General features: G+C 44.0%; 2 protein-coding genes across 7 annotated transcripts in view; both read right to left on the bottom strand.

Moving 5' to 3' along the window:
• SLC6A13 (solute carrier family 6 member 13) overlaps nt 1-6,773 on the bottom strand; it is a 39,495-nt gene extending 32,722 nt beyond the window's left edge. The window contains 1 exon segment of the mRNA XM_069003708.1: nt 6,685-6,773. The gene's annotated coding sequence lies outside the window, so the exon portion shown is untranslated.
• A 2,922-nt stretch (nt 6,774-9,695) lies between these two features.
• KDM5A (lysine demethylase 5A) overlaps nt 9,696-25,621 on the bottom strand; it is a 48,284-nt gene continuing 32,358 nt past the window's right edge. For all 6 annotated transcript variants that reach the window (XM_069003703.1, XM_069003702.1, XM_069003706.1 and 3 more), the window contains 9 exons: nt 25,198-25,336; nt 24,146-24,325; nt 22,579-22,740; nt 21,021-21,572; nt 20,107-20,250; nt 17,602-17,761; nt 16,863-17,083; nt 14,349-14,759; nt 9,696-12,801 (listed from right to left, as the gene is read on the bottom strand). In XM_069003703.1, the coding sequence (XP_068859804.1) occupies nt 12,589-12,801; nt 14,349-14,759; nt 16,863-17,083; nt 17,602-17,761; nt 20,107-20,250; nt 21,021-21,572; nt 22,579-22,740; nt 24,146-24,325; nt 25,198-25,336 (2,182 nt within the window). In that variant the 3' untranslated portion in view covers nt 9,696-12,588. The remainder of the gene's footprint in view (nt 12,802-14,348; nt 14,760-16,862; nt 17,084-17,601; nt 17,762-20,106; nt 20,251-21,020; nt 21,573-22,578; nt 22,741-24,145; nt 24,326-25,197; nt 25,337-25,621) is intronic.

The following is a 25,621-nucleotide window of genomic DNA, read 5'->3' as shown; positions in this document are numbered from 1 at the left end:
TAAAAAAAAGTCCTTATGGTTCTGGGAGATGTTACTTGAAAGATAGATTAAAAAAAAATTCTGTGGAAGATAGAAAGAGAAAAGAACCAACAAATACCACAAAGGATCAGTTAAGACTACAGAAAATAAAAGATAATTTCAATACATAATTTTGAAATAGTAGAAGGCAAAGAAACTGAGAGGGGCTTTAATCAACCCATCAGAGGCAATAAAAAAATCTAAAGGGAAAAATGCAAATAATGAAATCTCAATGTCTAAGATTTTGAGTCTGTAACTGCATCAAAGGCAAGGGGAAGAACAGGGACAGTCAAAAACAAAGCCTTACCAATTAGACTTGCAAGAAATAAATAAGATAAATGGAAAAAGGTGGATTTTAAAAAGAAATATCAAAAAGGAATAAACCTAGATAACATGCATGCTGTAGTAACAGGAAAACAACTTCATCCAGAGGTCTACCGAGACAACACCATTTAAAAAAAATCAATAGATACACACACGTATATTTATATGAATGAGGAGAACACCAGGGAAGAGCTTTTGTAGCAGTATGTGCCACCTGGAATTGTGCAAGCTGAACCCCCCGGGCAGCTGTAGAGCACCTTCCTGCCAAAGCCACAAGTGCTGGCAAGCGGCAGCACTGATGCTGGCACCTGTCCCACAGGCATCACTCTCATGCCAACCCCCAGGACAGCATGAGGGGGTTACTTCCTGGCGGCCTCCCTGAAAAGGGTGTGAAATGAGAGGCTGCCCGTTCAGGAACCCCTCAGAGCACAGGGCTGATGATGGCACCAGGCAGAGCAGCCACACTCCTCCCAGCCCCATCCCAGGCAGTCACCCACCGTTTCCTGGGACAGTCCATGCTGGAGCAATGCCTCCAGAGCAGGTCCTGCAGCAGCCTCCAGGTCCAGGCAGGCTGCCAAGCACTGAGCAGCTGTGCTGCTGGAGCACGGCTGGCTTAGACACTTCTCCCCAACACCCATTTTGGAAAGAGCAAGAGCTCTGAACCAGGGGTGTCGCTGTCAGAGTGCCTCACACCTCAGCCAGGACAAGAGCTGGAAAATCCTAAAGGCTGGTAAATTGATGTTGCGTTTTGCTCTTATCTTTCTCTTTACCTTAGAACATTTGCCAAGATTTCCGCCTTCAACTTGGTCCCAGTCTTCCACCAGCAGCTGAGGCTGTGCTCCCAGGGAAGTGCTTACAGCCCAAAGAAAGCAGATGTGGAACAAAAGCCTCTGGCGATAATAAGGTCCTTCCACATTGTCTGGGTCAGGTGTGCATAAGAACTGGCCCCAGCCCACGCCAGGAGTGCTGATGCTTCATGCTCTGGTAGCAGCCACAGAACCTACTCCCAGGTCTGGTCTTGCTTCACGTTTATGTCCAGCTGAGCAGAGAACAAGCGTTGGATTTCTCTCCTCCAAAGCACCAGGCCCCCTCCAGCCACCTGGAGAGGTAGTTCCAATCTAAAAAGAGGAGGGTTTCAATAGGCACCTGTCGGGGTCCCTCTCCCCCGCCACGCTGCAGCCCGGGGCGAGGGGCGCTGAGGGGCGCTGAGGGGAGGCGCGGGGTTTCCCAGCCCCTGCTCAGCCTCGCTGCCATTGGCTGTTCTGTGCTCCCTGCGCGGGAAGGGCCCTCGGGCCGGGCCGGCCTCAGCTCCTCGGCACAGCCCGGCCGGGCGGCTGGGGAAATAAACATCTCCCTGGAACGCCTGTCAAGAATCGGTCCATATATATTTCTTTTCCACGGCCTCCTTGTTTGGTACGTGTGTTACAGTAATCCCCACTGTAACAGGCACCTACGTAGAGGAATGAGGAAGGAAAAAGAGGAGAGGGAAATGTTTACTGGGGGACAAGCACAACCTCTTGCTGCTCTGCAAGTAGCAGCTACTTTTAAATTAATTATGCTCCAAACCACCAAAGTCATTCAGGAGAATGATCTGGGCACAACTGCTGCTGCTTCGCATTCCCAACATGAAAAGCCATCAGCCGCATCTGGCTTTTTGCTGAGCACTGAGAGCAACTGTGCCCCCAGTTCCACCTCCTCCTCTGTCCCTCAGCACAAACTGCCTTCACGTGTGCTGGGGCAGTGCAATTTTGTGAGCCACCTCCCAGCTTCCGGGAACACAATTTTCTGTTATGTTATCTGGGAACCAAAGGCAGAGCAAATACGGATGCTTTTCCTGATAACCACCCTGCTACTGGCCTGCTCAGCCTGGAAATGTTTTTCAGCTTAAGCAACCACGGCTGTAGCGAGCAAAATTGTCACAAACATGCACAGAAAGGGGATAAGTAGAGGCTGACACTGGCTGGCACATTACAGGAACCTGGAGACTGCTCAGTGGAGAAAGAAGCCAAAGCAAGCAGCAGGGATTGACTCCTGCTTGAGCCACTAAGCTCTGTCCCAGAAAGGCACATACATTTTGAAATTACAGTGGCAGAAGCAAAAAGCCAAGGCCTGCAGTTCCTGCATGACAGAAGATCCTGCTACAGCCTTTCAGACAGCCTCATTTAGACAGAGCCTCCCTAGTGAATAACTGCTTCCAAATAATGGCTTGAAGGATGAGAATCCTGAGGCTGGAAGAACCCTGTCCTCACTGGATGCCCGCAGAACAGCGGAGGCCTCACTTCCCTGCCCAGGTTTGTGCTGCAAGATATGTCTGTGTGTAGACACTGTGCTCTGCACACTGGAGATAAACAGGTGACGTTTCTGCGTGAGCCATAGCTCAGGGACTGCTTCGAGTGTGGGCTGGCATGCTCAGAGTGCTGCAGAACCTGCTCCTGAGGGTACCACTGCCGTCCCCCTGCTCCTCTGCAGGCAGGAGCCGCGGGCAGTGCTTGCACTACGCTCCGTGCGTAGGTGACAGCGTGCGGGTTTGCCACTCTCTATGACCATGGCAGAGCACAGGAGGAGATAAGCTGAGACCAAAAGAACAGTGCCCCTAGAACTGCTTTGGTTGCAACACAAATTCCCAGCAGCAGCAGAGCTGCAGATTCCTGTCACCCCTCCCTCGGCTGTGCCCAGTGCCAGCAGTTTCCCCCAGACCAGGATGAAAACAGCAGGTGCTCCTTGGGTGTGCCCTTGGCTGTCTGGAGCACCAAAGCCTAGACTAAAGCAGGAACACGCAGCACTGCGTGCACAGTCACAGCTGCAGCGGGAGTGCAATGGGCAGATCTGTATCTTACCTCTGCTTTCACTGCTCCTTATACCCTGTCCCATTAAGCACTCTGGCCCTTTGCACACATGAGCAAGGAAAAGGGGTTTTTCTGCTCAGCATACAAAAGCACCCTCATTTCTTTATGGGCCAAGTGCAAGCACTGCAAGGTTATGCTGTTATAAGCACATATGTATAGATACCTACATAAACGTTTATAAAATAATAAAATGCAATATAATATAAGCAGGAGCTGAGTAGCAAGCAGAGACTCCTGAGCCTGGAGACTTCAATGTTTTTAGCAGCTCCTTCTCCTTTCCCCTTAACTCCATCAGGTACCACCAGTTCCTCAGGCCTCTTTCCTATTTCCACTCTACAACAACCTGAACAAACCCTTGCAGAGTAACTGCAGGAATAGAGCCTGAACACATCTTAGGGATACGGCAGAAGTCACTGCTCTTCCAAAATCTAGTCGTGGGCCTCCTGATGTGAGAGTTGGTAGTTGCATCAACAAATTAAAACTCACCAGTTTGTTGTTGCAGCCAAGGAAACAATGGGAGGACCATATACCAAAGGAAATCATAATTCCAGGCTAGTGATGACAGCAGTAGTGCTTAAGTGGCCCCACAGTGAGAAGCATAGGAGGAACAGATTGATCAGGTACAGGGTAAATTGAGGGACAGAGAGGGAGCTGTTCATTGGGACCACTGATGGTCTTTCCTTATGCTCTGTACATCCTACTCCTCTGAGGTGAAGACTTAAGTCTGGAAGAGACTGTCTGCAGGAAGAATGACAGCAAAGCCATTGATAGGGCAGGGATTTGCATATCCCTGCACCCTGTCTGCCTGCAAGGGGGATGTTCTGGCAGGAAAAAGGAAAAACTTTCCTCAGAGGTTGGACAGCGCTGTACTCACTTAACTGATTCCTCCACAGAAAACCCATAATCTGGTTTTAAACGAGCAAGATTTGGGCAGTGATCTCAGAGCATCTGTTCATACTTCTTTAAACACTCTAAAAAGTAAAGAAAAAAAAAAGATAATTCTTAATTCATGACTACTGGGTTGGTAACTACTCAGAACACAAAGTTTCCATTCTGGGAGAAAATCCAATAATCAGATAGTCATTGGCTGGCAGAGTGACAGAAGGTTTTTAGAAGTTTCTCAAGAAAGAAGTTTTCTATGCAAAAGTTGACAAAATAAAAACGTGGGCATTTAAAAAAATGGTCAAAAAGAAATAAAACATGAGTTCAGTTTTTCCAGCTTCCAAAAATCAGAATTACAGCAGATTTTAAAAAATCCTTGCACTGTCAGGAGATGTTTTCTCTCAAAAACATCACAGGCAGCCCTCATCTGAGCACAAGGAGTGAGTGAGAGCCATCAGCTCCCGGCCACTGCTCAGCAGCAGCAGTCTGTCTCTTGCTTTGCTCCTCTGGTCTCCAGCAGCTCAAGGCAGTGCAGGAGGAAGCAGAGGGACCTGTGCTGCCAGGCTGCCTCTCTAACCTGCCCTTGGCTGCCCTGCTGAGGTCCCTGCAGACAGAGAAGAGGAGCTGCACTCCCCAGCACTCATCCACTGAACTGGCCCCGTGCGTGGTGGGGCTCTGAGACATAACATGAGCAAGGCCTCGAGCCTTCACTCATCTTCCCAGGTGGGTGGAATTCTGCCTGAAGCAAGAATCACAAGCCTTCACACCATGGCTGATCCCCTGTCTACAAGTCATTCCTGTTCTGGTAGTCAGTTGCAACATCTGGCACCAAGTCTCTTTCTTTCAGGCTTATTCAATTTTCCTCAAAAAAAGAAAAAAAAAACAAAGAAAAAAGAAAAAGTAATTTGTCAGTTTTGATAACTTAAGGCAATCTTATTTTTCTATTGATAAGTGCCAGAGATGAAAAAGTTAAGCTAAAGTTAAGCTTCAGATTAGATGCAGCTGATGCCTGAAGCAAGCTACCCCTTCCAGCCAAGAGGAGGAGCGGCAGTGGAGCAGGGATGGGTGCCCAGGCACGAGGCACTGAGGGCTTAGCAAAGACACACAGGCTTGGTCTGGCTGGGTTGGCTCACTGCACACACACTAAAGGGAGAAGGTGGCTTGAAAGCCCTTTTGAGGGAACGAAAGGGCAGCTGCTGTTGCTCATGAGCTTCACTCCTTGCCATTCCTGACTATCAAATTCCAAGCCACGTCACCCTTTTGCCACCATGAATTCAAACAGTGATGCTCACGGGGCTGACCACATCAAGAGGTCACATAGAGAAATACATCCAAACTCAAGGTATTCCCATCATGAACATTAATTAAGTATTCCCTTGCAGCCAGACAGGCTCACAGCATCACAGCTCTTTTTGACAAGGACATTTCATTCCTGATCCCTGCAAGCTAAGGCAGAGGGTCAGGCACTGCTTGCCAAGCATCTGACAAGTGCTAGGAATGTGGTTTCATGAAGTCTGTCACAGCCCAAATACGAAGCTTTAAGGGTGATCAGGGAAGGGAAAAACAACAACAACAGCAACAACAAAAAACCAAACAAAAAAACCCAAACAAAAACAATCAAACCAAGGTGATATATTCAGGCTGGGGAAATTAATTAAAAATGTGGAGCCAATGGAACTTTTAATTTTGGTGTTCACCATAACTGGGATCTAGAGGAAAAAGGAGACTGGTCTTTGCTATTCTAATTTACCTTGAAAGGTTCTTACCACAAGCTTTGAACTGCATACACCCTACTACTACAGAACCTGTGGATTTACGCATGAGCAAACCAGAAAACAGCTGTTTTACTGCTGCCCACATCTAGCCCTAATGATGCCAATGGGCAGCTTGCAGTCCCACAGCTTTTGTGGGACTAGCCAGGCAGCCCTAAGAGGGTGGGAGGCAAGACTTCCCCTGCTAGGAAGGAAAAGAAGTTTGGGAGGAGCAAAACAAAAGTCTGCAAAGGAAGTTTGTCCCAATTCCCTTTGGCCTCACTTCCCTGAGAGCAGGGACTGCCCAAGGTGTAATGAAAGGCCCTGGGGGACAAAAGCAAAAAGCACAAGAAACAACCGTGTTTCTTTGAGATCACCAGAGCTGAGAGAAACAGGGACATGGAACAGCTGCTGCTTAGGACAAGGCGAAAGCAAGCTCCTTTTTGCAGAAATCTCAGGTGTTGCTTGTCCAGCAGCACTCTCTGCACAGTCTGTAAACAGGAGTTACACAAAGGTCATGCCCATTTTCTGCTCCAAACAGAACAGTGGGAATCTGACCCATCAGCTTCCTGGAATCACATTACTCAGCAAGAAAAAAACCATCCTTTAAGTTATGAACAGCTTTTCCATGGCTGTGTACTCTTCCATTTGTCAGCTTTGTGTACTCTCTAACACCCCTAAATCCCAGTCTGACCATTCCAAGATTATTTGTACCAGAAGCCAGAGGAAGGCAATGCCACGGTAGATGGTAAGGCCCAGGCAGTGAGAAACCCTCACCAGTAGGATACAAACCTGGGTCATGGGCTACACCAGCGGCACCTCCCCTGGGAGCAGCAGGTGGAGCAGCAGCACCACACACTCACCTGGGGCTGTGCCAGCAGCAGCAGCCAGGGTTGCTGCCAATGGTTCCACTTCTCCACCGGGGTTCTCAGCAGCGATTCTCTCCCAGGAATGGTTCTAGGCAAAGCTAAAGCATCTGCCTCCTGCCTCTCTCCTGCCTAAGAGACTCGGGAAAGGAAACAATGGGATGTAATGCTATCAATGCACTGACAATGTCTAGATTAACTCAATTTCCAGCTGTATGAAAAGTTATATCATTAGCTGACAGGAGTAAACAATGTGCTACTCATCCACAGCCCACTAAAACCTGAGCTGTTTCTCAAGTTTGTAGCATGGGTTTGTGTCACAGAACAGCAGCAGCAAACACCTCCCTTCTGCGGGGAGCGACAGCCGCGCCCATTGCTCGGGGTTGAGCCGCGCACGGGCCGCACCAGCCTGGGAAAGGATGCGGCCCTTCCTTCTGCTGGCAAATCAGCCACTCATTAACAGCAGGTGCCAGGCTGGCCAGAGACACCAACCATCATCCCAGGACCTGTGTGCAGAGGTGGCTGCTCCCCTCAGATGTAAGCACCCACAGCAGCTCCCCCTGGCACTTGGCTTTAAATGACTTTTTTGGGGGGCCGTGGCAGGGGATATACAGACAACCAAAAACTGACCTCTGAAAAGCCTCCAGTTAAGACACAATGCCCCACCTCAGATTAAAACTATTCACTGCAGCAGAGCTTTTGTTTCAAAGGCACTCAGAGCACAGCTTCTTACAAGCATTTCTGGTTTTCAACAGAAAAACAGAGCTACTTTCATTTCCTCTACCTACAACTTAACACTCACTTGAGCCAAGCCATCCCATTACACGAAGCTCAATGCTCTCCATGTCTTGCTGTGCAGTTTCCAGCTGTCCCACACATTTATCACCCTCCCAAAGCCAGCGTGGCTGGAATTCCGATAAGGGCTGGATTTTATTGCACCTCCCTGCTGCCTCGGTGCTCCAAGCAGAGTTCCTGTTTGGTTCAGGCAGGCTGACCAAACACATTCTTAGTGACCACAGCTGCAGAGGATGTGAAGGAGTTCCTTGCTTTTCATTTGCATCTAACTGGAGTAAGCCTCAAATCTTGCTTTTAAGCACACTACAGCACCCAACTTCTTAGAGCAATTTTAGCAGTTATTTCAGGAATGATTATCTAAGAAACTTTTTCCACCCATAGGAAAACAGCTGTATGGAAGATCATTTTCTTGATAGACTGTGATGAACCCCGTGTACATCATGCTCATTCAGTGAAGAGGAGAAAAATGATGGAACCAATTCTCCTCAAAGCAACATGCACGCCCATGAGGGATAAAGTGACTGCTAACAGTCACCTCTATAATCTTAGCCCAGTCTGGTTGCCTTCTGTGATGAACTCTATGGACAAGGGGAGAGCAGTGGCTGTTTACCCTGACTTACAGCAAAAGCACACTTAGGGAGTGGATGGACAACCTACAATGGCAGTGAAAAATGGGGTGGACTTCTATGCTCAGGCTTCAGCAGTCACCAATTTGAAATCTTGGAGACACAGCCAGCTGCAAGTGCAGTACCTCAGATGTTTTTTCTTATCCACCTGGGTAGTGGCATAGGCACACTCAGATGACAGCAAACAATGCTGGCAGAGGACAGGAGCAGCAGAGCCCAAAACATGGGAAAAGGGAACTCCCATTCAGTTGGATCTTTCCTGGCTAAAGTGATGTGCTGATGGAAAGTTTATGCCCACGAGTCCTGGATCGGAGAAATTATAAATCAGAAGGCCTGGGGCTCACAGTGGCCAGAATGAAAAGGAGTCAGCAGTACTTGCAGCTGTACAGGCCAGCCCCGTAGGAGGCTGCACAGTAAAAGTATGAGCAGCAGGTAAAGAAAGTTATTTTCCCCCCTGTATTCAACACTTTCAAGCTGTATATAGGGTAACATTCAGTGCTGGGCTCCTCAGTACATTGACCAACCTGCAACAAGGACCACCAAGACCATCAGAAGGCTGCAGTTCACACCATGGCTCAAGGGAAGCTGAGCTGGGCTTGTTCAGCTTGGAAATCACAGCTGCAGCACCTGCAGGCTCCAACTACCTAATGGATGATTAGAGAAAATACAGAGCCAGACTCTACAAGTGGCAGCAAGCACATTACTGCAAGTGAATTTTGCACTGAAGATGCTACAAAACCAAAGGGGAAATCAGAGAGGTTGTCGAATGCTCATCCCTGGAAATACTCAACATTTTACTGGACACAGCCCTGAAAAATTTCACCTGCTTTCAAAGTTGGCATTGCTGTGGTCAGGAGGTTGACCTGGATGACCTCCAGAAGTACCCCCAACCTAATTACTCTATGAGTCTAAAAACTGAAAAATATCAGTGCAAGTTTCACAGTGCGGCTGATACAAGAGACAACTGCCTGTTACCTTATGCTGTGTGACTGTATTCCAATCCCTTCAGATAATGCCCATAATATCAACAGTATTACCTTATGAAGCAATAGTCCAGGCTGCACAAGCATTCAGTTGCAGATGACCTGTCAAAAGCATAAATCCTAAAAGCAATGTACTGAAGGTCAGGAGTGACATTTATCTCTCTGCAAGCAAAGCTGCCAAATTCCTGGCCCTGTTTTTTACAAGAAAAACCTGAAAACACATAGTTTGTATAAGCTATACAACTCAAGCCCTGGCCATTTTCAGCTCCTCACAACAGCTCAGATAGTTTCTTTGACCTTTTTTGTCAGATACATGAGAAGAAATAACACCAGCAGTGGCAAGCAGTCTTCGTAGACTACAGCATTAAGACACGTACCTTTCTACATACACGAGCTAATACTCCTTGTGCACTGAGATGTTGTCCCCAAAGCATGAGAGAGTTTTCCCACAGCTGTAGCACACCTGTAAGAACATTTTTATCTTGGCTTAATTTTGGCTGGCTTCTCTGCATATGCTTTTACAAAAATTCAAACCCCTAGGATCTGGAGACAATACCACAGCTGTAGCTTCAGGTTTTTCAACCACTAACTACATATCTACGGGTTTTTCCAAAAGTTAACATTTATTCATAACTTCATACTATCAGCAATCCTTTGATAGGAATTACGCTCTTAAAAAACAAGCTTAAAACAATAAGATGTAAAGCTAATAATGGTCTTCAGTTTATGAACACCTTATCCAAAAGCAGACAAGACATCTGTGACCAGAAAGAAGTGTGGCAACCTCCTTTCAACAGTGGAACAGAGGCTCTCCATGTGGCTACATGAAAAACAGCTACTAAAAACGTGACTTTTGCATATGATTTGCACATTTCTTTCTGCTGTTTGCTCTTTCCTGTGCTTGTTACAGGCAGAATGACCACGGTTGCACTGTAGAGCTGTTTGTTTCTTTCCATCTTGCTGTAACTAGTGCTACTGTCAACACGCTCCACCACACCTTCTACGCAGAGAAACAGGAACATGCAATGCAGCTTTACTCAAAAGGTCTCTTTTCCAGTTGATGGTGATTACATACAACAACGACTTCATCATGACAGAGAAGGCAGGAATGGTTACGAGGATATGCTCAGTGGCCCACAGGAGATGCTAACCATATTTTCCCTGTTGTGTCACAAATGCTAGGAGTCGGGAAAGAATACAGAACACTGGGATTCTTTAAGAAATCTTGTACTAGTCTACTTCTGGAACGATTAAACATCTGTGACAGATAGTTTATCCACTCCATATAGGGAAACATTTATGTAGTACCATCAGTTAAAGCTTGAAGGAAAGTAACAACTGTTTAAATCAGTTTACCAAAACTAAGCATACATTGAGAAGAAAAAAAATGTAATTGGAGGCAAAAAGAGGGTATGTCTATCTAAAGCATAGACTCCTTCATAAATAAGTAAACAAATAATACTCTTAAGTTTGCTAGGGTGCCCGTTCAGCCACATGCTTACCCACAGCTTGCTTTTGCTTTTAACACCTCATTAAGTCTTTAGGGAGCAGGAATTAGAAGTCTGTGTCCAATTTGCACTCAAAGCTCCCAAGACCCCTGGATCTTCTGCCCTCCATCTTATTTCTTTTTCTTTTGCACATTTTCCTCTTCCCAGGTAGCAGGCACACATAGAAGAAAACAATGAAGTTCTGTCTACCTGAGCTGAGTTCCTTTTTTTTTTTTTTTTGGATGGATAATTCTGCCAGATAAATAAACTTCCAAATATTAGAGAACAGGAGAAGGGACACAGAACAGTCAAGACAGCACACTTTTGTTTTTGTCAATATTTCTTTAAATCCCAGTCCAGCTCCTAGTAAGACTGGACACTACTTACAACACTCCTAGAACTGCAGAGGAATGGAAACACAATAGGGAGCGAGTGGAGAGGGGGACAAGACAGCCCAGGGGCTGACTTCAGACATTCACATACACAAGGCCAGCATCCACTGGAGTCATTAAGGCCCAGATGCCCCACTAATAGGAACAAACCCAAACACAAAGGTAGCACATGAAATGTATTTACCTATTTAAACACAGGCAGCTGGTCAAGCTAGAATGGGGAAGGTAACTGCTAATTCCTTGTACTACAAGGAAGGAATGGAGTAAAAAAACCCAAGCCCACGGGCAGGTTTTTGCTTTGTGAACCTCTGTCTGTGCTGCTGGTTAACAGTGGTAAGTATAAAAAAATCAAAGAAAAATAATCTATTTATAGAACAAGTCAGTAGTCTGAGACATTTAGAAAAAAGTAAAAACAAGTCCTTCTTTAAAAATGGATTTACTAAAACAACTGTCACCCAGGATGACCCCAAGCCCTCTGGTCCTCTGGCAAAGCCAGGGGCAACTTCAAACAAGAACTGTTGCTGATTGTACACTGGTACACATCCAGCAAAGCCAGCAGGGAGGGGGTTTGCACTGTGAACAGCATCTGCAGACTGCTTGCTGGTATCACAGGAGGCCATGCCCGTAGCCTGGTGATACTGGAAAGAGTTGTGAGTGAAACTTTTCACAGAAGCACATGTCACTGTAACCTCTGAGGTAAGTGGGCTGTCTTCTTTCCCTCCCATCCCTGGGTACAGATCTCAGAAGCTGTGCCCTGGGTGCTGTACCTCCTTGCCAGCTCCATCCTGCGCCACACAACTTTAATGTGCAGGAGTGCAGACCTCTAAGCAAAGTCTAGAGGAGGAGAGAGCATCCCTGTGGAAAGGGAAGCACTCTGCTCTTCCCAAGGTCTGGTCTAGCTGAACATTATCAATGCTTTCTGGCCCTCCTCAGGACAGGAAGATCGGTTGTTTCCCACTGAGGAAAAAATTTTGCCTAGTGGAGTAGAGTTGGGTTTCTTTTTTGGTAAACAGAACCTTTGCTGATTTCTGAGATTATGAGCTCCTCTGCCCTTTAGCTACAAAAGAGAAATGAAAAGAAATTCATCCACTTGCTCCCACCCTTATAGTGTAGTGTTAGCTGCCTGGATATGGAGGCAATTTCACTCTCCCAAGACATTGCTCTACACACTGGGTTGGCATGGAGAGGCAAAAGGTAACTTCCAAAGTCACCTCCTCAGGGTAACCTGGTAGGTCTAAGAGCTCCAGCCCATGCCCACCAGTTCCAGGCCAGCTCCACTGCCAACACGTACTTCTAACACCCTGAAGTGTCTAATCTAACAGCCTCGAGTTTGCTCAGTCCTTGAGAGCAACAGCCACACTCAAAGATGGAAACACTCAAGTCAGAACACACTGGCTGGAGCTCCTCATCAGGCGGTGTCTGCATAGATGAGCCGGTACCACGGTGCCTCGACATTCCCGTTGTCCGAAGGAAGCCAGCTGTCAGGAACGGACCAACTCCACTGCACGTCTGTACATCCTTGGAAGTGAAGCTCAGGGGCTACATCAGCTTCAAACCCTCTCTTTCTGAAGGGTTCCAGTGGTCCATTTCCCAACAAGTTCTGGGCATCGAGCAGTTGCTAACTCGTCTCCTTGAGATCTTCCACTGGTAGTTTGTAGCTCAGCAAGAAGGGAGGAGGTGGGGCGTGAGCAGGGCTGCTGGGGCCCTGCAGGGGTTTCTTGGCACAGTTTATACAGATGTAATCCTCGTTCTCAGCCATCTCTGGGGAGACCCCAACACACACCTGATGGAACCACTCATCGCAGCCCCCGTCACACTGCACCCAGTCCACCTGCAAGAGAGCACAGCAGCAACACGTAGCATGTTACAAGGAAGGACAGACAGGCACGGCTTCTATGAAGAAAATACCTTCTGTTAAACCTACCTGAGCTACCAAGAACATAACAGCTTTGGGGCACAAATGATTGCCCCTATAGAGCTTGCTTTAACAAGCTACTTCAGTTTAAAACAAACTAACTCTTCTAACAAACCTTGCCCCTCTGGCATCCTGCAAGGATACAAACACATGACTGCTCCTGAGGAAGATGACTCAGCTCTCCGCAGATGAAAGGAGGTGTGCTAAAACACATTTAAAATGTTCAGGGATGGTTACTTCAGCATAGGTGAGAGTCTCCAAAAATACCCTCTTAGACTGCATTTTCAAACAGTGGCTTTTGCAACTCTTAAGTCCTAAGTGTCAGAACATTTAAGCTACAATACAAACGGAGCTGAACTTGCTGTAGCATAGTTTGTAAAAGATAATAAATTAATTAGAATGTAGGAAGGAAAAAAGATGAATTATGTGATTTCTGCAGTTCTTTGCATAAAAGTATATGTCAACTGGAGTCAATGGGCAGAAAGTCAGATTTGCAAGGTAAGAAACACATTCTCCATCCCAATGCAATCCACTGGTACAGCTATAAAAATTTTTACTGCTGTAGTTCTGCTTTCAACTTACAGGGGAATGTGAAAATGTACCAGAAAAGCAACAGTAGTGGCAACCTGTATAAAATGAAGAAACATTATCATCATACAGATTTTATGTTAGTTCGTAGCCAATTGCTCCTGAGCAAGTTGTCCAAAGTGATTAGTAATGGACATCAACAGCTGCAGCTTCAGTCATTACATTCCTGTATCTGCCATCTTTTGACAAGTATGTATGTATGGCATTCACCTGTTGAAAGTACAAAAGTACAGAAATGTACAGAAAAAACATTTTGAAAAGATTTTTGATCATCAGTCTGTGTTAAAAGCTGACAATCAGGACTGGCAGTACCACAGAGGCAGATCAAGTTTCTTTTGTAATAATCCAATCAGGTCTAAAATCACTGATTATTTATCTCCAACAAGCAAAATGAACCACTGAAGTTTGTAGATCACTCAGCCTGCACCATCACTGTTCACAGACTGTATGCAAGAAACACAGAAAATCTACTTCATTTAGGAACATCACACATCCCACTCCTGCTCAGAAACACAGTAAAGCCAGGAACATTTCTGAGTCAAAGAATTAATCCTTTGGATCAGCCAATGCATACGTGCACGTTGCACATAGTCAACAAAAAATTACACAGCTTGAAGAAGTTAAACTTCCTGACCAAAACAGAGTACCTTTTCCCAGACTCTAATTTTCCATCTTCTGTTTTGAAGTACCTAAGAGAATAAGGAAGTTCTACAGTTTAATCTGCTAAATCCATGTACCTACCCAAGTACTACTCAATCCTCTCTCATTTCTAACCACACCACTTTGGTTTCTCATGCTGTTCAACTTAAATATTACCTGGCACAAGGGTTCTGACTTAGTTCTGTCAGGAAATTCCGTGCTAAGAAGAAACTCACTTTGTCTTTGCAGGGCCTTTGGCAGTTCTGAGCAGCACACACAGCATTCTCATCATCTGACTCTTCTGCTCCTGACCAGTCATACTTGGAAGGAATATCCAGAACCTTCTTCTCTCTTTTTTTCTCTGTGCTCTCCTTTGCCAGTTCTACCTTTGCAACAACTGCCTTCTCTCGCTTCTTCTTCCGCTCCTCTTCCTTAGCCAGTTTCTTTGCCAGCTTGTTCAGCTCCTTCGTCTTATCCATGGTGAGTTTTAGCTTCTTCTTCTTGGGTTTTTCCAGTTTTTTCAACTCTTTAGATTTTTGCTTCATATCTCCAAAGAACTGCTCTGCTCTCTCCAGTTTTCGTTTACGCTTCCTCTCAGAAGAGTCCCTCCCTCTCATTTTCAGTGGTTTTTCATCCATGCTGTCATCCTTCATAGAAAAAAAGATATACTTTATTCAAATACAAATTTCCTGCAAACCTGAGGTCTGAGAAATGTACTTACCTCTACCTTTACCCTAATATGGCATGAAGAAATCTAGTCAACAACATACCGTTACAAATTCTAAACAAAAAAAGCACTTAACTTCATTTTCACCATTCTATAAAAAAATTTTAAGTGTTATCAACTGTGTCAAAGTACAACCAGCCAAAAATACCCAGTGGAAAAAGTAAATTATCAGCAAGGGTAAGAAGGCAAAATAAGCAATCATTACAACTCGCTTCTCACACTGTTTTTTAATAGAAGTTGAGAAGATTAATCATTTGTTAGATGCTCTTGCTTATTTTTCATCCGAGGTCAGTCTTGCCTGTAATTATTTTTGAGAGAAAGCAACTGCTGTTTTGGAGATTAAGAAAGAGTAATTGGTGAATTCTTAAAATGCATCATCAACTCAAGCAAGAAGAGAAAGTAACATCTGTTATTTGAACAGCTTCCAAACTGGCAGACATTGTAAATATCCTGGCGTCATCAAGAGCTCTTAAATAACAGATTCAGATCAGAAGTGGAGCTTAAAATTGGCCAACTCTGTCCTTGCAGGTAGCATTCACAGTGACAAGTCCCATTTATATCTGAAAGATTCACTTGTGTAGTCCTTTGTACAAACAGGACTGACTTCATTTTAGTTAATGCAGCTATACACTTTACCCTTAATTATTAATAGATTAAAAACATACTAGAAGCCAGTAAAGAGACTGTTTACTGTCCATTACTTAATATAGCTACTCCACCCAAAACCAAATCCTCTCAAGATTATTTTACCGAAGTCTACTTATTTTGTATGTAAACAGACATAGAATACATTCAATTCAAAACGAGCAGTTCTGGTCAAGCAAGTATTCATACAGGTTAACCAGAAAATGTTGTGACACACACACACTCTACACCTTTCACCCCACTCCCCTGGAAAAACCATTGCTTAACTATTAATATAACAGTCTGGCACATTATTTATAAATTGTTATTTGCTGGCATTAAAACTGCTCTTCAATCAACTCCCTGCCAAAACCATTACATTAAAAGAACATTAAGCTTATGTAGTACTCAGGCTGAAAGGTGGTAAAGCAGCAACACTTGGGAGGCAGGGGCAGTTTTATACTACACAGCTCTAACTGATGCAGTTTGGCACCACTTTAACTCAGCCACTGTGTATGGATGGCACTCAGAAAATGAGACACCAACTAATATGTTCACCTAACCTCACTGTTCACAGCATGTAACCTTCTGTCCTGTATTACTGTACACCACCAAAAAGCCAGGAAAGAACCATCATCTTGTGTTCTTCCTGTGCAGCTCAGTAACCCAACAAGCCATCATGTAATCCACAGCTACATATGGCCAAATTGACCCCTAACTGCAGCTGACAGATGATTAAAAAATGGGCTCCACTCAAGTTCTTCAACGCAGCAACTGACCTTCTCTTCCAGCACACATCCCTTGCCCTCCGCATGAATGCAGCTAAGTGATTTTGACTAGACCTCAGAATCAGCAGTTAAACCTGCCTGATCCACTGGCAGCTGGGCAAAGCAATCAGGACATCTTCATTGCTATGTCTGTGTCACTCTGAGGAAGAACACAAATCTTATTGTCTGCATTATCAAAACCTGTTTTCCTCAGTAACAAAGTTCAGTAACATACAAGTATCACATTATATAAGCCAAGTGTAACTTTCCATCTTCCTAAATGTTTCTTGTAACTCTTTTGCAGATTAGTTCTGTTTCCAGGCATAATCAAGAAGAGCGTTTCCTCCCTTAACCTGTTACCTTCTAAAATAAGGTTTGCACATGGGACTACTTGAGAAAACCGTTCTAAATATGGTTGACTGTAGAGGATAGTGCTACGGTATGATGATCAAGAACTCATTTCTGGACCATTTATTCTGTTATTTTCTGTAATCTATTACTCTCTCCAGGTGAAATCCAAACATGTCAAGCAACTGAGCACTCAACTATTCAAGATCATATTTAGATAAATCCACCAACAGCCTGTGGTGGTATTTTTGTTCCACACAGGAATATTTCTTCAAGTTCCATACCTCCATGACATGAAGAAACCTGTCCTCAGAGGGTGGATGAGTGGCCTGTAAAATGCGCCAGATGTGCTGAGTTTCATCCAGAGATACCTCCAGCAGATCTCCTACCATCATCAGATCTTCCAGCTGAGCTTTTGCTCCAGGTGACAGCTCCAACACAGGGGGCTCCAAACTGCGAGGTACCAGCGGGCTCTTCCGAGGCTGCTTCCTTGGAGTGCTAGAACCTTTCAGACAGGAGCCAGGACACAGAATCATTAAGGCTGGAAAAGACCTCTAAGATTACTGAGTCCATGCCAAGCCCACCACTAAACCAGGTCCCCAGGTGCCACACCCACATGTTTTCTGAACACTTCCAGCGACAGTGATTCCACCACTTCCCCAGGCAGCCTGTTCCAATGCCTGACCACCCTTCCAGTGAAGAAATTTTTCCTAATATCCAACCTAACCCTCCCCCGGCAAAGCCACATAAAGATAAAAGGAAGAGATCAAAACCAAATGACATACTTTTTACAACAATCTAAGGTGGGAAACAGTAACAACCAGAACACATTGACACAGGTTTGTATCAGGAAACTAACTGCAAAGTAACCCTGCTGTACCTTCCTGCAGACAACCTGTACTGTACAACCAGTCTGGATAACAGAGCAGTTCCCCTCCTCACTGACTGCTCATCCCAGTTTTTTAATCTTAATTGATCTTAATTTACTTTTAATTTTACCTCAATGTATACAAAAGCAAATACCTTGAGAGCAGCTTTTAGAAGCAGAGGAATAGGCGTGTTCAGCACAGAATGAGGGAGCAGTCCACATGTGTGTCACCACCTCTTCTGATTTAATGGGGATTTCCTCATCACAAAACAAATTGGGCTCCAAGCTGCTGGAAGATTTTACACTGGCATTGTCCTGAAAAAGACCCACAGAAAACATGCAACATCTGAATCCAGAAAATACCTACTTCAAAGTAAATTCTACTAAGACCAAGCAGTCTGCTGCTCCTAAAGCCCTTCTCCAAAGCACTCCATCAGAGATACCAAGACCATGTGCAAAAGGTAAAAATTACCTCCCTACTTAAATAGTGGATGAATACAGGATCTATGGAGACAGGCCAGTATATTTATAGTTGCACATGAGAAACACTTGACAGGTTTCCTCACTCAGCAGTCCCTCAAGTATGGTCTTCACAAGTCAACATGATGAAAAGAGGCTTTCTCTTAGCCTACATAATTTATTATTTTGCTTGAAAAGTCTGACTGAAAGCCTATAAAGACTTGTATCTTCTGTAAAGCAGGGGTAAGCTGAGTAAATTACAGTGACTACAGAAAGAAATTATTTAAGATTTTAGAGGTACGGAAAAAAAGGGCATTCCAGCACAGCAACAAATATCAATATAATGACAATCAAACACTGCCCTGGGATGAGTACTTTTATAGCAGTCTTAAATCAGTTTAAGTTCGGACCAAACACTGAAAGAAGAGGGCTGTAACACCTGAGACTGTCATGAATGTTTCCATGAACAGAGTAATGATGGCACTGGCTTGTGCTCAGCTCAGTGTGTTGTTTAAGACACTGAACAGCTCGAGGCATGGGTTAAGATGGATGCCTGACTGTTTGGATACAGGGACATGTGCCTTCAGGTGCAGGAGGAACCCATAAAGGGAGATTAAGAATCTCTTTGCAGTAGGAGAAGCTCTGCTTGACTTTGCATTACATTAGGCAGAGAAACCAGAGGAGCACAGGCCCACCTGAGTAGATTCCCTGATGATTGGAATAGAAGACAAATTTTCACGCAACCAATCAAATTCTTCAGGTGTAAACTAGGAGAAGCAAAGTTAAAAACCAACCAACCAAAAAAAAAAAAAAAACAAACCCAAAGTCACTCAGAATTTAATTATTTTTATACTGTTGACTTTTACGTGTTGGTTTTTTCAGTTTTTGATGCATAGACGTGTTCCAGTGTGTGCTCCAACAGATTTTTACTTCTAGGTTTCTACAATTACATATGATGGACATCCAAATCAAAAGGGTTAAGTAAGAGATTTTTAAATGATGAGATGACAACAGAATCATTAAACAAATGAAATTATGCTCATGCAAAACCCTGAGATCCTGGCAAGCATATGCCATCCTTCTTGACATATGCTTTATCACAGCCTCAGAAAATGCCACATCCTTCAGAAATGCCTTATTAAGACTCCTCATGCAAAGAACAGTTTGGGGGATTATTTTTATATATAAAACTAAATTCATTAAAAGCTGTAGCACCCAACTGCATTCTTGCTGGCATTTCACACGGGACTGTAAGACAAATCTGTGTATTTGCATCAGGCTGCTGAGAAACAAAACACTAGAAATAGGAGATTTCAGCAAATCAGACCTGGAGAATGTGCTGTCCCTCTATAAATTAGAACATCTATCTTAGAAGAATTTACATGCCTCTTAAGATAGCATCTTTTAAAGTAGAGATAACACTATCACTAAAAAGAAAACATTGCTCAAGAAGAAACTGTGGCATTGTCTTTTTCTCTACATATATCAAAAGAACAATTCAACACATTGAAAATGCCTGGTTATCTCCACAACTACCTTTTCTCATGGAAGTTCTTCTCTAGTTAGAGAACTTTAACAATTTAACTGCAGTTACAATTTCTGAACTGAATCCAGATGCTAATTTTACAACATGATCCAGACGTTTCAAAAAATTCCACACTCCAAAATGGAACACATATACCTCCTTTATATAATGGTTGAATGAAGAGGAAGGTATGAAAACATGAACACAGCTCTGGCATCAGGAAACTTCTTACACAGCATGCAGTTTTTGAAGATTAATCTTTTTACTGTGCAAAAACTTTCCAAGAGCTCTCCATTCAGACATTTATATTTCTGACTCGTGGTATCTCGGAATGTGGCATAAAGACAATGTCCATCCTCCAGGGTGTTACAAATACAAATCCCTTTGTAAGTGTATCTTCTTCCTCAGCACTAAAAGGCACGTTTTGAAATTCAAACAGGACTTTGGAAATTTTGAATAAAAACATTACAAAACTTCACAATTCAGTGAAGTTCTGAGTCAATCTCAGTCCAGAATGGAGACATTCAGAAAAAATCAAGAACTACCTCTTCTGCCACATGCCCTAGGGCAGAATATACACAGCTTAAGATACAATAAATATTGCCAAAAAATTGATTAATAAAAGACAGGTGTTCTGTATTAACTCCATGCAGACAAACCACTCTGGATTACTTACCTTTATGTCATAGCCATATGTCTCCCTGATGTCTTCATCAGAGTCTGTCTCTTCATCATCATAATCCAAAGTCTGCCGTGGGGATGAGGACACACTTCCTATCACTCTGTTAAAGGCCGACTGCTGAAAACTTGTCAAGTGTCCCTAAAAAAACATGGAATATGGAAATGAAACAATAAAATTTCCAGGAAAAATCTGTAAAAACCTGAAGAGTTATTAACAAAGGAAACAGTGGTTCTTTTGGCTTGAGGATAACTGCCTGGACATCACAAAAGGGACCAATCACAGCAAGATGTGAAAAAGCATAGGGAAATACCCAAGTAAAAGGTTTCATTAGATTCTGATTCCCTGATTTTTAATAATAGTGACCAGAAAGATCTAGATACTGCTCTTCAGTGCTACCAATTATAGCTTCTTCACCACAGCATGACCTGACCTCAGTCTCAAGAGGTCAGCTATGGAATTATCAGTGTTTGACTACGTTCCCTCGCTGAAATTTACTAACGAGACACCAAATGCCTGGGAATCACAACCCATGAGAAATTATAAATACTGAGACCTTGGATTCTGTCAAGAGGAAAATGGAATTTGGACACCAAGGTAGCAACTGTTTTACACATCTTGAAGCCTGTACCCAGCTGTTACAGCTGACCTGATATTTCTTACAAGCACCTTCAGCAGTGGCTATTGACAGTGAGTACAGAGCAAGAGACCTGTTCCTGAACAGCAATGTACCTGGACAGAAGCCAGCCAAAACCTGAGGAGCACTAAACTAAGTAAGAAGTTTTACCATGTGTAGTCCACAGCTTTTCACTGCCCTCCCCTCTTCGCCACGCCTCTCCAACAAAAACAAGGCATTTTGACACGCTACATTAGGGCAAGCACAGCAAAAAGCAAGACACTCCCATCCCTACCTGCAGGTCAGGGTTAGCTGCTGCTTTCTGTAGCTCTGCACTGATGATTTTCTCTGTTTTCTCCCGAGCTGCCTGCTCCACCATTCGCTGGCTGAGCACGGAAAGCTTGGCCAGAGCAGAGGACAGCTCGTCGGTGGCCAAGGCCTGCCGTGCTCGGTCCTGCCAGCTCATGGCTCGCTCTGTCAAGCACTGCAGGGCCTCCCCCTCCGGCAGCCGCACCGGCAGCTTCTGCAGGGACACGAGCAGGGACAGGATGGTCTCCAGCCGCGGCCGGCGGGACCGCATGCACAGGGGACACAGGAACTTCACTTCTTTGGCCTGCCAGCTGGAGCCCTTCTTCTGAGAGCTCATTTTGGGCAGGGGCACGCAGCCGCTGTGAAACCAGTCCTTGCACAGCTCGCACTGCAGCATGAACCCGCTGGCAGTTTTGCGGCAGATACAGAACTTGACTTCTTCGATTCGGTCCACCATGGTCATCTTGGCCAGGTTGGCTGCCCTGAGAGCATGCATGGCTTCAATTTCCTTCTGTTCTCGCTCCTTGAATACAGCCACCTGCCCAGCGAGGACAAAAAACACAGCATGACTGTCACAGCTAAGAGACTTTTCATTTTATTAGCAACACAGGAAAAGAAAAAAACCCACCCAACTCAAACATATAAAGAGATCTAAAACCAGCCCAAAATTTAGGAACTGTGTAATCTAATTGAAACTTTATCTAAGATACCTCCTCCTCAGTTGCACATTGCTCCCTAGCGTCCTTCTGATAGAGATGCTATATAAACTTTAGATAACCTTCTCACCATCTACAAAGTTTCTGAAGTTCGTAATTAAATCGATCATAAAGCCACCGGAAGAACAGGTTCTGATGCCAGAGAAGTAGTCAGAATCTGTTCCATTCATCAGTTTACCGAGACAATGCAGATGAGCATTGTTTCAGAAGCATCTTGGTGACCACATTTCTTAGGCAACTTGCACTTCCTTAATGTTTCCCTTCAGGTAACTATAACCGAGCATACCACAGTCAAATAGATTGTGTATAAGCCATATTAAAGAGCCTGCATATATTTCCTTTGTTCCCAGGGAAAGGGCAGCCAGATGACAGCAAATTCTTCTGATAAGCGGCATCAATATCCCCCAAAAAAGAGCAACCAAATAAAACACTCCCTCCAGCCCAGTGCCCACGACCAAGGATTTGCAGGCTGACCACAAAGTTGACCAAACCAAACGTGTTGGTACTGGTTAAGGCAGAGCTGCACCTCATTACTTCAACGTGATTTCAATTAGCGTTAATGTTATGAGCAGCCACAGATATTAACCCAAGAGCATTTAAGTCTTACACATACCCAATGCTATCAAATACCAGCAGTTACACTCTGAACTGTGCTTCCCTCTACTTTCACTGCAATTGAAGTTGAACCATATTCTTGTGTCAAACACCACATTATGAGGTACCTGTTTCAGTGAAATTTATTTATCAGTTCTTCCCTAGGATTTCTACACAGATGAGAGACAACTTAAGCCTATGCATCAGGAGACAGCACCTTTCATTACTCCTTACCACAGCTGCAGCATCCCTGGCCTCCTCCAGCCCATCTTCCAGTTCACTTAAGGATTCCAAGTCAAGATCTTTCTCCTTTTCCTTCTCCATCAACTCCTTCGCCCTCTTCCGCCTATTCTTACTGCTCCCATAAACACCGATATCAGTCCGTGGGCTCAGAACCTGTAACCACAAAGGAAACTTATCCTGTCAGAGCCAAGGATGCCAAGGACATCTCATAGAGGAATGACAACAGTGTCACCAGAGAACAAGAACTACTCATCAATCTAACACCTTTGATACCTGCCAGTCAATGCTGGGAAAAAGAGAACGAACAGATAAGGACAGAAGTATCTCATAGTTACGGAATTTGAATGTAACCAGCACCACTGTGACACGGCAGGTCAAACTGACAGCCACTGTTTTCTGATTAAATTACAGAATCTATTCAGATTACACTATCATACATATAGCTAACCAAAATACTACATGCAGTTAGATACTCACAGTTCAACATTCACTTTAAGGGCCTTTACCAAACAAGTCTTAAAAGCTATTTCATATTTACATCAGCAATTTGGTACTTGAAAAACCCCTAAAAGCATGCTATAAGCCTTTTAATATCAGTATGAGAGGCTGAAAAACTCTTTTAAGGACAAGAATAAAGCTTTAAGTCATCTTGACTAGTTGGAATGCATACTTAAATCTAAAATTTAGCAAATTAAATTCAATGTAGGAAAGCTCAAATTTCTACATTTAGGAAAATTCAAAATCTGAACATACTAAATTATTAGTTAGCCAGAATAATATACAGAAAAAGTTGTATCTAGAGTGTATCACAAAGTGAACAAAAACCAGTGTGATGCTGTTGCAACCGGGAAAATCCCATTGGAAAACATTAAACATCAGTACCCCTTTGAGATTCAAGATGTAATTACTGCACTTCACATGGCACTAGGGAAAGTCACAGAGTGGGAATGCTGTCTGGATTTGGACATCTCACTAAAAGTGAAGACAAACTGCAGAGAATTAACAACAGCATAAGAGAATGAAAAATACAGCCTCTGAGAATGCAGCTGAACTGGAACCCCTTTCCTTAGAAAAGGGAAGGCTGTCAAGTAGATATGATAGATCTTCAAACACATGATAGACTTCTATTAAAACAAGGACAGTGACTACATCCACTGAAGTGAAATAAACAGTAGCTGACTAATTTTTCTTATAGTTACACAGTTTATACAATATCTAATCTATTTTTTTAGCATTTAAAACAGTGAGGCAAGTGAAAACGTTTATCAATTTGAGACAGGTCTATGTCCATTTCAGGCCTACATTTCTTCAATGACAAAATAATGCTTTACTTTCCCTCTTCCTTCAAAAGTAAGAGATGAGGTTGTCTATACATAAAACAGGACTAACCAAACAGACATTTTGCCTTTTTCATTCTTTTCACCTGAGAACAGCTGAAATTACATTCTACCCTGAAAAGGAGCTGTAATCCAGTTAACTGAACCAGCACTGAGGGTCATCAGGACCAGTTTCTGACAGAGAAGTGTGTTCTCCTGACAGGGAAATACGTGTTGCTCACCTGCAGCAGACTGTAGCTGGAATTCTTCTTGAGGAAGGTCCTTCCCGTGCGCTCCCTCCAGGCACGAGCTGCAGCCACCTGGGACTCCAGCTGGGGCAGGGCATCGAGGCGCACCGGGATGGGGCGGCCTTTGGCAGACAAGCTCTCCAGCTGCTCCAGGTAGGCATAATTGCTCCCATTCTGGGGTGAAATAAATCTTTCTAAGCCAACAATTCCACTACATCAGCTGCCAGCTTAATTTCAAGCCATACACTATTTTGTCACTGCCTAAAATAGAGTTCCATAGGAAAGGCAAGGAGGGCAGTGTTTCAATTTACTTTTACTTTAAACTATTCTCTCATACAGTTTTTATTTTAACAGTCATTTTGACATGGCCAGCTGGCTTAGGGAGTAAGACAACAGTCCTTTTCCAAACAATTATCTTATATGCTGTCTGCTTAAATCTAAGAGTTGTATAGGGGCTGATGTGAAATCAATTGGGATTCTCACTTCAACTCCCAACAAGTACCTGGTATAAGATAAGCAGCTCTAGTCCGGTGATCAACACCTAGAAATACCACAGAACTCTGGATCAAGTTATGTGGGTAGACTAGTAGAAGGGGAGGTTACTCAACTAACTCATCTGTTTCAGAAAATTATGGCCACCAGTGCCATTAAATCTTACAACATTTTAGCGAGAAAAGAAAATACCAAAAAAATTTCCACAACCAGATCCAAAACAGAAAACCTGAGAGCATCCTCTGCTGCAGCTAAATATTTCCAGTGACAGTATGCTGAACAGTTCCAAAACCAAACACCGTATCATAATGAATTTGTTAGCTTTTACATCCACTCTGAAATGCATAAAAGGAAGGGAAATAGAAATTGGATAACCAGTGGGGAAACAAATGCACAAAAAGAAAATCAAGTACACAAGATCTGGTAAGCATATTTAAGAGCCATAGCAGGGCTTCTCTTCAGGTCACCTTTGCGAGGAGAGGTGCTAGGAATAAAGGACACATCTAAATAAAAGGATGCAAGCAGAAGATTCCAGTCCCTCCTGTAACCCCTACCTGAATGGCCTCCACTTTGGCTGTCCAGTCTCTAGCCCGCTGCAGGGCTTCTTTCAGTGCCAGCACATTGGGCAGGTAAGCAGGGATGTTCTTTGCTTCATTCACGATGCCCTCCAGAGCCATCATACTTTGGCGTGGTCTAGAGTAAGAAAAACCCAATTCCAGCCTTCTCTCAAAATGCCAGTCATCTAAATCCATCAATTTGACAGGCTGGTGATGCAACTTCATCACTACACTGCAGTGTAGGATACCATGGCTCTATGCTTGGAGGGTGCTACTGGCTACCAAATACCAGGAGGTGAGAAAGCTGATGGACGTGGCACAATCGAGCTCAAAAGGGCACAGCATCACGACCCCTTAACACCAAGAAAGCTGTCTTGTGTAGGTAGCATAATCAGGGTTCTTTGTCGAGGGGGATGAATAG

This window comes from Aphelocoma coerulescens, chromosome 1A (genome assembly GCF_041296385.1).
Source record: "Aphelocoma coerulescens isolate FSJ_1873_10779 chromosome 1A, UR_Acoe_1.0, whole genome shotgun sequence".
Taxonomy (NCBI): Eukaryota; Metazoa; Chordata; class Aves; order Passeriformes; family Corvidae; genus Aphelocoma; species Aphelocoma coerulescens.
Note: the sequence above shows the minus strand (reverse complement) of the source record. Positions and strands in the feature narration are given on the sequence as shown.